Raw genomic sequence first — 11,549 nt, 5'->3', positions numbered from 1 at the left:
GAGAGTACAATGTAGTCCTTAAAGTAATTCACAATAGTAAGCGTAAGTGTCTAATATAAAATCATTCCAAATACTGTATTTTTTTTTCTCTCTTTGCTTCGGCTTTCTTTTCCATATTGTATATTCTCTATAAATTTCTATATGGTATTAAAGCCACTATTATTCGGTAATCATCTCTCTTGATTTTTCTAGTGTTCCTCTCCATGCTGATTTCACAGGAGTTCCCCCAAAATTTCTATGTTCTCTCTCTGTTTCTACTTTTCCTCTCCATATTTTATTCTTCACTTATAAAATTCTGAATTATAGGAGGATCATATTAGGTTGCCAATTAATCCCCATAAAATTACCGTGGTCAAAACACTTACTAATTAGCATCCTAATCGGTGTCGTCAGATATTAATTAGGTGAGAATATATTTTATTATTAATTTTATGGAGTTTCAATTATAATGGAATAGCCATTAGAGTAATAATGCTAGGGTTAACGCTTTCCCTTGAGAGATATATTGAACAAACAATGAATCCTACAGCTCTGTAGAAATAACATATATATACATACATTTAACTTTTTCCTTCCAAAAGTAAATATTTCTTATCAATGCTAAAGTAACAAAAGAGGAATAATTGGGTGAATAAAGTTAAAACGTAATCTCTGTTCATTTACTCTCTCTACAATGGTAAGAAAGTTTTCTCCCTCCTGTGTCGAGAATCTTCTGTAGCTCCTCCGGAGGACAAGGGATTTGAAGAGCTCCTTTCTGTCTGAATCCATATTCTTCCTTAGCCTTCTCCAGCAACCTTAAGAATGCTGGGTTTGTTAAGTAGTCCAGTTCAACGACAAACCTTTTTGTTTCCTCACCTTTGACCGCAAAAACAGCAAAATGTCCTTCGCTTACGTCATCCGGCACTTGCAGTTCTTCATGGCTAAATTCTCTGAGATCTGGTCCTCTGGGTGCCGAGACTGAGAGACCCTTTTGTAGCTTCTGAATGAGAAGCCTAAGCATTGCCATGGCTTTATTTCTCTCAATCTCCCTGCTCTTTCTGGTAGACTTCAAGCCTAGCTAGCTAGATGATGATCTATTTCTTTCTTCCTTATTCTTCCCAGTATTGAGGAGAAGTTGACGAATCTTTCTTTGAGCTGCATGGGAATTTATAAAGAGGAAGATGAACTGACGCGGGAAACAGAGATGAAATTTCTTGTGTGGAGCCATTAATTGCATGTGCAGCAACAGGTCATTTTCAACCGCTTTTTACGCGGTATTCAGTTCACCGATAGATTCATCTTTGGAGCTGTTGATATAAAATATCATAAGTCCGTTAATGGGAGCTATCGAGGCACACTAAGGCCCATTGGCTCTCCGGTCCACATACTACTTCCATCTGCCCATCGAATGAGCTGAGCGCCACGTCAACAAGGCCGGAGTCTTGCCCCTCTGGAAAAGATTGACCAAGGTGTTAGAATACATTGCGTGCGATTTGATATTATCAGAATATATTAACATTGATTATAATTAATAAAATCAAATCAAAATTGAATATATCTGATTTGATTTTATTAATCATACCAGTTTGTATTTTCTCCACATCCCCATAAATATAGATTATTTGTACTGTAAAAGTGAATAAGAGCTTAGGGCTTTAGCCTGGATATAGTATTGAAGTATATTTGAATGATTGGATTTGATGATGATTATATTAACCTAAATATAGGGATTCGATTATGATTTGATCACCCTAAATTAAGAGATTTGAATTTATGTGTAAGCTCTATATAAATAGGGTATTTTGTATTTTAAACAAAATAAAGGAATAAGAATATAATGTAGTCTTTTGGGCTTTGAAAAATGATAAAAATAATTCTCTCAACTATCTTTCAACCATTTCCGAATGTGTGAATCTACCATTGAATTTTTGTGGGACCCATATGAGTCATCAAATTCAATGGTAGATCCATTAGATATGCTAAAAGAGATACTTAAAAAGATAGTTGAGAAAATGATATGTAGCATGTTTCGCAGGCTATATATATTCTAATAATATCAAATATCACACAATATATTCAAACACAAGGGAGCCTCGTGGCACATACACAATTGCATACAGTAGGGGGACTATATAATTAAGGAAAAGAATTCTCAGGCGGCATGGTTGATTCTACGACAAAGGGATCGGTTTGAACATATTCAAAAAGAAAGGCATTTATGAGAATCAACCACCTATTTAGGGTCTGTTTGAAAATTGGGTTAGAAAATTTAAAAACTATTTTTAGTACTTAAAAAGTCGTGCTAAATAAAAGAAGGCTTGCTTGATAAAAAATTTCAAAAGTATTTATTTTTTACTTTTTTACTTTAAAAATAACCGAAACGAACTTTTGGGAAAAACTTAAAAATAAAATTTTTGCTAAAAAAATATTTTTTGATTTGAAAACTCTATTTCGATATCAAAGGCAATTCAAAATGGGCTCTTAAGCTCACTTGCCATGCCTAAGGCAATCCTATAAAGAAGGTACCGAGACCTGGTTTTGAGGTATACAAACTTTTTCCTTTGTCTTAATCCTGCCCCTTTAGAAATTGTCGTTTATTTTTGTTGGTATTTTTGGCTAAATTATGGGGTGCGGTCAACTGTATCTATAGAAACCTAAACTCTCTTCAAGGGCTTTGTGGTTAGTTAGAAGTGTCTCCAGCAGCAAGATTTTTTTTCTGGCATTAATGTCCCAATTGAAATTCTTGAAATAGCATATACAGTTTCAAGCAGAGAAGGTTTAAGACTAGCTAGATCTAGTACTTGATCAGTGAGATACCCAAAATTAGACTCCAAGCTGAAACATGCTTTAATGCTTCTCCACACGTTGTTGTCAAGAAATATGTTACCTTCCGTACTAATATATATATATACTATGGGAATAATAAAAAAGAAGAGAATAAAAGAGAGAAGAGAGACATGCATATCGGGCACTGTATTGAATTATAATTAAACAATATTACATAAGTCTCTATAAAATAGAGAAACAATAAATAATGAGCAAGAAACCTTCTAATAAATTAGTAAAAAGAAAAACTTCAGAAAGAAAAGGAAATAAACCTAAGAAATAAAATAAAATATTCTTAACATGTACTAAGCTGCTTTAATAATATTGTTCAGACCAAGAAAAAACAACTTGGTAGACAAAGGTTGACGTACACTCCGTGTTGACGAAATAGGGTTAACTATATCTTGTAGCAGTGTCGGCAAGATCAAGTAGAGATTCAAGGTGTTCGCAGATAAACATTTCGTACTGAGAAGGAATCCAATCCTGAAAATATCTGGAAATTGGGCTATATATATATATATATATATATTCTGGATGAGGAGTACTAGGGCTTCCTCCACCACTACCTTCTTCTCATTCACACCAACCATTCCATATCCTTCCCCTCTTGCACCTTGTCCTTCTACTACTGTATATCAAGACAAGTTGACAACAATCAAATTATATTGATTTGATATTCAAATGTTTTTCATTGTTAAAAGCTTATGGATTCTTTGTAAAGTGTTAAGTATTAAAACAAAAATCAAAGATAATGTAGCCTCTTCCAGCTTTGCATACATGGTCTCTAGAGCCCAACATGATCGGATATTATTGAGGTTCAAATCCAAATCTGTAATTTCTAGTGAACCAAAAGTGCTCTCCTAAGGAGAGTTAGGTGAGATGTGATGGAGGAGATCTGCTGCAGAAAACTAAAAATGGCAGAAGCACGTGTATCATACGCTCCTCATAGCATTCGTGGGGTAAACACGCGGTAGTAAGGAAAGTCGGAAGTTTGAGCAAAGGCTGGCAATCGATCGAGTAGCTAGAGTGCGTTCCCTATAATTAATTTATCGTTATTAGCATTATTGCCCACATTGATGTAATTTTCATAAACAATATTGCTTGTTCTTGTTTTGGAGAGGGGGAGGGGTCAAACACTTTGCTTGTTATATCATTATGGGCGTCATTATCATTCCATAAGATATTCACTTGTTTGCTTTTTGATGCGATTTGTCACAATCACACCACCATCATTCTCTTTTGTAGCTAAAAAGCGTATTAAGGTTATGTTTAGTATGTGGGGGGCCGACTATTTCATTAAAAAAAAAAAAATGAATAATTTTTATTAAACATGTAAGAAAGTAGAATAAAATAGCAATTTAGAGGAATATATATTCCTCAATTTAAGGAATAGTCATTTTTTTATGAGCCATAGGATTGGCTGTTTCAAGTGTTAGACAGTTAGAGTATATGTATACTTTAACACATGCTATTTTATTTCACCTTATTCTATTCTTAATAAAGGCTATTTATTTTTCTTAATAGAATTGTTGCTCCGTGTACCAAACATACCTTAAGAGCATGTAACCTTGAACTACGTCCATGCATGGTATTCAACTTCCTACTTTCTAGCATGCAACAATTGGAAAATCTACATCTTTAATGGAGATAATTCCAACAAGGAATCCACATGAGTTTAGAAAATGGATAATTGATGCTTTAGATTCTTCTATGAGAGTGTAGAGATCGAGTATTACAAGCATGCCATTTTACTCCGACTAAGTCCTCTTTGGACAGTATTACAATCTTTGAATTTACCCTTATAATTAAATCCCTTTTTATTTAATGTTCCCAATTAATGAGCTTTAATTGCATAATTGATTATATATATTTTTGGAGAAAATACACTTTACCTACTAATGTTTCACCTTATTTGCAATTTAAACTCTAATGTTTAAACATTGGTAATATACTCTAACAACGTATAAAAAGTTTGCAATGTAATCCTTCTGTTAATCATTTCCATCTAATTTAATTGAAAATTTCGCACATGCGGCTCACGTGAATTTTTTTAAATCTCTAATTTCCAAAATTGCCCCTTATTTTTTTATGGAATTCCAAAAATGCCTCTAATTAAAAAAAAAAAAAAACCAAATAAAAAATATTGTCACCCCCAGTTTTTTTTTTTCCTGCTTTTTTTTTTCTTATTTTTTTAAAATACAAGGGCAATTAGGTATTTTCAATAATTTTCGTTAGAGAAAATGAAAATTATTGACGGATGGGTCACATTGCAAATTTTTGATACTTTCTTGGAATACATTACCAATTTTTAAACATTGAAATCCGAATTGTAAATGTAGTGAAACATTAGGGGGTAAAGTGTATTTTTCCCTATATATATATTTTTTTTTAAGTAAGAAATGTTAGTTTGTGCCTTAAGTCAAATGTGGAATTTACAAATTGCGTATAGGTCTTATTTTAGATAGAATGGAGTAATATGAAACTAAATTCCCTGCCCCTATAGATGTGCGTAAATACCTCATATATATATCATGCATCGCTTTTGAATGATCAATAACTCTTCAGGAAAAAAAAAAGGTCTTTTAAAGGTAGGAAACATGTAAATGCTGTATACGCTCCATCATGTCCATATATATATATATATATATATATATATCTCATGCATCGCTTTTGAATGATCAATAACTCTTCAGGGCAAAAAAAAAAAGAAGGTCTTTTAAAGGTAGGAAACATGTAAATGCTGTATACGCTCCATCATGTCCTTCTTCTGGTACCTTTTTTAAGTGTGAATGTTCGTATATTGGTTAAGTGCAAACTGCAAATATAGCACGCCATATTACTATTGTAGATTTTTAGTGTAGTTGTGACAGTTAGGCAACAGCTAGCTAGGAAGGTACTTGTATAATTGTATGTGGAAGAAATGGGCCATATATGGTCGGTCCTGTTGGGATAATCTTGTTAATAATATATCGAGAAGATAGAAACAAGGAACCATGTTTATATATTGAAAGTATTTTTGCATGACCCAAACAATTGCGTCCAATTAATGCTGTACTGTTTGGAGGCGACCAGACTGGGAACAAAATGAGCTAGCATGATTGGAACTTGGAAAAGTCGCATCTCACATGATTATAAGTATATCATTAGGAGTTAACGAAAAATTCTAACGGATACATGATATTGTAAAATTTTGAAACAAGATGACTCTACATAGATGACATTAATATTTTTTTAAAGTTTAAGGCTATCATTGCAAAAGTGCGTGCCTAAATATCAAGAGTGTAAGTGTAATTTCTCTTAGAATATATGTTTCTATATTAAGTTGATATTAAAATATTTTGTATTGTAAATAAATAAAGTTAATGAGAATACAATGTAGTGGTTGAGGCAAATATCGATCACAAACCTAAATTGTTAAGCCAGTACCCTAATCTAACTTTTTTGTTGGGGAGCTGCTGGAATTGTTTCATATATAACATGGTTGCGTAGGTGCATGTGTTGTACTTAATTAGAATTTAGCATCCCAATCAGTGTCAGATATTATACTCTCTTCCAGCATTTGCATTGATAGGTCTTCTAACTTCATAAAATACCCACCAATAAGGACCTGATTCCTCATCCAGCCATTTGGCATATCCCCAAGAGTCGTGATTGCAGAAGTGGTAGGGTCAATTAATTTCCTTTATTTGCGTTTTTTTATTTCTTTTATTTTTATTTATTTTTACCTTCTACCCTCAAGAGTTAAGTTCTACACTGAATAGCTAGGTGGATTGTGATGGTATTAGACGATATATTAGTAATACTAAGGACATGTTTAGGTGCGCGTTTGAGAGACTTAAAAATGCGTTTAACACTCGAAAGTTCGTTTGAAGAAAAAAAGTACATGTTTAGTAAAAAAAATTGAAGGCGCTATTAAGGGGTCCAAAAAACTTAAAAATTTTCAAAATACGCTTTTGGCAAAAGCTTAAAAATGAAACTTTTGCAAAAAAATGCTTTTTGACTTAAAAGCTCTATTTCTCAAGCACAATCACAAATATGCTCTAAGTCTTACATTTGATTCTTTATTAAATGAGACTAAATTTTATAACTGCTTTTAGGGAATTTCAATTGTAATTTTGACTAGCCTTTTATAGTAATAATGCAACATATGGTGAATGCTTTCCTTGACAAGAAATGCTATATATATATATATTATATTTTTCTCATCTTATCTTACAAATTAACCATTAGATTTGTGGATTTATGTTAACCCTACAAATTTAATTGTTGATTTATTGAATTTGTATAAGAATATGAACTAAATATGAGAAACTTATTAGCCCCTAGCATTTTTCTCTCTCAATTAGTCCTCTTTTTTCCTTACATGATAGTTGATAGGTACTGTGAAGAGTATATTGGATTTTGTTCGGAACTTTAGAGGAGATTAATGATTGCTTGAGAGGATAATTATATATATACTTAAGGATCGGAAAAGAGCTTAATGCAATAAGGTTGTGTTATCAACAAAAAACAACATAGATACATTGAACTTTTTCCTGCCATAAGTTATATTTCTTATCAATGCTAAAGTGAGAAAGCGGAATTAGTTGAATAATTAACGCATCTCACTTGCAAACAACGCAGGTTATTGACTTGGGAAAGCTATCCAGAAAAAAAAAAAAAAAAAAAAAAAAAAAAAACAGGAAAAAAGAAAAGAAAAAGTTACTAGCTAGTAAAACAGTTAAAATGTTTTTTTTTTTTTTTTTTTTTGTCAAATAAAGGAGAAGAGGGAAGGGAATTACAAAGGAAGTCTTTGCTACTCCTTAATCTCATAGAAAAAGAAAAAGAAGAAATAGTGGGAATACTTTCAAATACTAAGTAGGAAGTAACCCATTGGAAATCTTCACAGCTTTTTAATCTAAGATGGAAAGCAATTGGAGCTAAATATTGGAAATGACAGGCGCCGAGTTCCGGTCCAAGAAGAGGTGGCCGGGGATCCTTTACAGCAAGGATGGTAAGCAAGGAGTCCCCTTCAATGATGAGGCGGGGGCAGCCAAAGGAGACTGCAATTCTAGAAGCCAGAAGGGCTGCACTAGCTTCACCCATGCCTGCTTCCATATGAGGGAGCTTCACAGCCAGAAAATTTCTTTCATGGTCTCTGAGAGTTGCGGCAGCAACAGCAAATTAAGTCAGACAGTCTTGTCCCTGCTGTCATCGAGAATCTTCTGTAGCTCCTGGGGTGGACAAGGGATTTCAAGAGCTCCTTTCTGTCTGAATCCATATTCTTCCTTAGCCCTCTCCAGCAACCTTAAGAATGCAGGGTTTGTTAAGTAGTCCAGCTCAACAACAAACCTTTTTGTTTCCTCACCTTTGACCGCAAAAACAGCAAAATGTCCTTCGCTTACATCATCCGGCACCATTGTTGCTGGTACTTGGACTTCTCTGAGAACCTCAGGTCCTCTAGGTGCCAACACTGAGAGACCCCTTTGTAGCTTCTGGATGAGAAGCCTAAGCATCACCAAGGCCTTTTTTGTCTCAATATCTCTACTCTTCCTGCAGGTAGACATTATCATATTAAGCCTCTATCTCTTTCTTCCTTGTTCTTCCGAGTATTGAGGAGAAGTTAAGAACTAATTCGTTGGAACTCACGAATCTTTCCTTGAGGTGCATGAGAATTTATATAGAGGAAGATGACTGACGTGGGAAACATAGATGAAATTTCTCGTAAGGGTCGGTGTGGAGCCCTTGCATGTGGTTGGGGCAACATGATGTCATTTTCCACCGTCTTTAACGCGGTATTCTACTCACCGCTAACTAGATCTCAACTTTTCACCTCTGTTATTTTGACTCCAAGCTGAAACATCCATTAATGTTGTCGTCAAGAGATCATCCATAGACATGGGTGATCTCTGAAGCCCAACAACTTGTCTTATTTTTCTCTCTTCTGCATGTCTTTATCCAGATCCTGCAAAAACATAACTAACCAATCTTCCTATTCAAATTCGATGACACAGCATGCATCTTATGTTAGAGTATATTGTACAATATCATGAAATTGTGGGATTTGATGTTATTGTAATTGATTATAGTCCAATCAGATTTGAATTGAAGAAAATCATAATCAAATGGAAATAGAAACACATAGCGGAATAAATATTTTTTAAGGGATTTGGGGAGACTAAGAGGTAGATATATGTAATGTGACCGAGGAGACACCATTTAGAGTGATGAGACAGAAAACAATGCCATAATTGGAATTTTTTAGGTTCAAATCCAGACCTGAAATTTCCAATTAACCAAAAGTTCTCTTCAAATTAAGGAGAGTTAGGTAAGATTTGATGAATAAGATATGCTGCAGGAGGCCAAAACTGGCGGCAGTGCGGCGCATGTATCACACGCACCTCACAACGGTGCGTAGGGTAAATGCACAGGAGCAGGGAAGGTCATAAGGTTGAGCAAAGACTTGGAAAGGAGAAAAGTGCTTTCTCTATAATTAATTTATCGTTATTAGCAATATTATTGCCCACATTGATGTAATTTTCATAAAACGTTGCTTTTTTTTGGGGGGGGGAGGGGGGTGCGGGGTAAGGTGGGGAAGGAAAGGATGGGGAGGGTTAAAGACTCTACTTGTTATATCATTATAGGCATTATCATTTCTATAAGATATTCACTTGTTTGCTTTTTGATGCGATTTATCACAATCATGCATTTACCACCACCATCATTCTCTTTTATTAAAAAAAAAAAACAAATAGTTTTTATTAGAAATTGAAGAAAGTAGAATGGAATAGCATTTGGGAAGAACTATTTCTCAATTTAAGGAATAGTCATTTCTTCATGGCCATGAGAATGGTTGTTTCAAGTGTTACAGTACATAGTATATGTATACTTTAACATAAATGCTATCTTATTCCATTTTTAATAAAGACTATTTTTTTTAAATAGAATAGTTATTTCACCTACCAAATGTATCTTAAAAACGTGTAACCTTGAACTAGGTACTTCCATGCATGGTATTCAACTTCCTAGCCTGCAATGGTTGGAAAGTCTACTTCTTTTATGGACATGGTTCCAACAAGGAATCCACATGAGTGCGGAAAATGGATAATTTATGCTTTAGATTCTTCTATGAGAGTGTATAAACACCAAATTAATGAGTTATACTGTTTCAAGTGTTAGACAGTTAGAGTATATGTATACTTTAACACGTGCTATTTTATTTCATCTTATTCTATTCTTAATAAAGGCTATTTATTTTTCTTAATAGAATAGTTGCTCCGTGTACCAAACATACCTTAAGAGCATGTAACCTTGAACTACGTCCATGCATGGTATTCAACTTCCTACTTTCTAGCATGCAACAATTGGAAAATCTACATCTTTAATGGAGATAATTCCAACAAGGAATCCACATGAGTGCAGAAAATGGATAATTGATGCTTTAGATTCTTCTATGAGAGTGTATAGACACCAAATGGATTTAAACACAAAAGTTTGCAGCTTTCCTATAATGGACCTCAGGATTCCCCTGCTTCCCTTCCTTACTCCCCAGTAATCTCCTGACATAGCCATTTTCAGGTTGTAACTCCAGTAAAAGTGGTACTATATATATATATATATATATATATATAATGAATCCAATCTCCAATAACGAGAAAAAGGAGCTTAGTTGTGGAACGTCAGTTGCAGCATGTTACATCATCAATTCATGGTCATTTTCATTAATTAGCTGTATCGATCTTAATATCTTTGATAAAATATTTTTCTTTACCTGCAATAATGGGGGCCTAGAGCTAGGAACACCTTATACAGACGACAGGACAAAAAGTGCATAGGAAATATTGGCTCTTTCTCCAGTTGGTCGAAAACAAGAAAATTAACATAAGACATTTGCTATTTGTAGATCAAGAACTACGTTTCATATTACTCCATTCAATCTAAAATAAGACTTATACGGCATTTGTAAATTCCACATTTGACTCAAGGCACAAACTAAGATTTGTTACTTCAAAAAATAATATAATATCAATTCAGCAAAGCTCATTGGAAACATTAAATAAAAATGATTAAATTATAGAAAGAAAAAAAAAATCATATTTAGTCTCTAAGTTTTCATCTCATTTAAATTTAGTCATTGGATTTTCAATTTCAAAACTAAGGTCCTTAGGTTTTGCCCAAGTTTTAAATTGGTCGCTCGATCTATCACTTTGCCGTCAAAGTTAACGATTTTCTATCTGTCATGTGTGTCTCATTTGACAGCACGCGAAGGTCCTTTTAACACAACAAATATAGACGATTAGGATCACAAAGAATATGGATTTTGTTTATGAAGTTGGGTCCTTTTTTTTTTTTTTGTGTGTGTGTAGATGACTTGGCGCTTAATGATATGACATCATTATTAGGTGTTCATATGAATACTGACAACGTGTCAATTAATGAAACACACATCACATATGACAAATCATTCATTTTAACATAAGCAAAACTTAAGAACCATATCCTTAAAATTAGAAACCCAAACGATTTAACTCAAATTAATCGACTAAAAACACTGACTAAGATATTAACCGTACCTAAAGGGAATTAAGGTCACTCACCACCACAGGAAATGCATATCCACTTGCATGGCCCAATAACCACAGTCTTACCCATTAGAAAAAAACCAGTCTTACCCTACCCCTATAAATGTGTGTGTATATATATACATATATTCTCTTTGAATCAGTAACTTTTTTTTTTTTTTACATGTATCTGGCCTGCCTTTT

General features: G+C 33.8%; 2 protein-coding genes across 2 annotated transcripts; both read right to left on the bottom strand.

Moving 5' to 3' along the window:
- Positions 1-564: 564 nt before the first annotated feature.
- Positions 565-1,144, bottom strand: LOC132162594 (auxin-induced protein 6B). The gene has a single exon (XM_059572859.1). The coding sequence runs from the start codon at positions 1,004-1,006 to the stop codon at positions 656-658; it is 351 nt and encodes a 116-aa protein (XP_059428842.1). The 5' UTR covers positions 1,007-1,144; the 3' UTR covers positions 565-655.
- Positions 1,145-7,784: 6,640 nt separating this feature from the next.
- Positions 7,785-8,351, bottom strand: LOC132162370 (protein SMALL AUXIN UP-REGULATED RNA 8-like). Its single transcript, XM_059572608.1, has 2 exons — positions 7,980-8,351; positions 7,785-7,892 (listed from the first exon to the last, which is right to left on the bottom strand). Exons 1-2 carry the CDS (start codon positions 8,349-8,351, stop codon positions 7,785-7,787), a joined length of 480 nt encoding a protein of 159 aa, XP_059428591.1.
- Positions 8,352-11,549: the final 3,198 nt, after the last annotated feature.

This window comes from Corylus avellana, chromosome ca9 (assembly GCF_901000735.1).
Source record: "Corylus avellana chromosome ca9, CavTom2PMs-1.0".
In the NCBI taxonomy this organism is placed as follows: Eukaryota; Viridiplantae; Streptophyta; class Magnoliopsida; order Fagales; family Betulaceae; genus Corylus; species Corylus avellana.
This window is presented reverse-complemented; position numbering and strand designations above follow the sequence as displayed.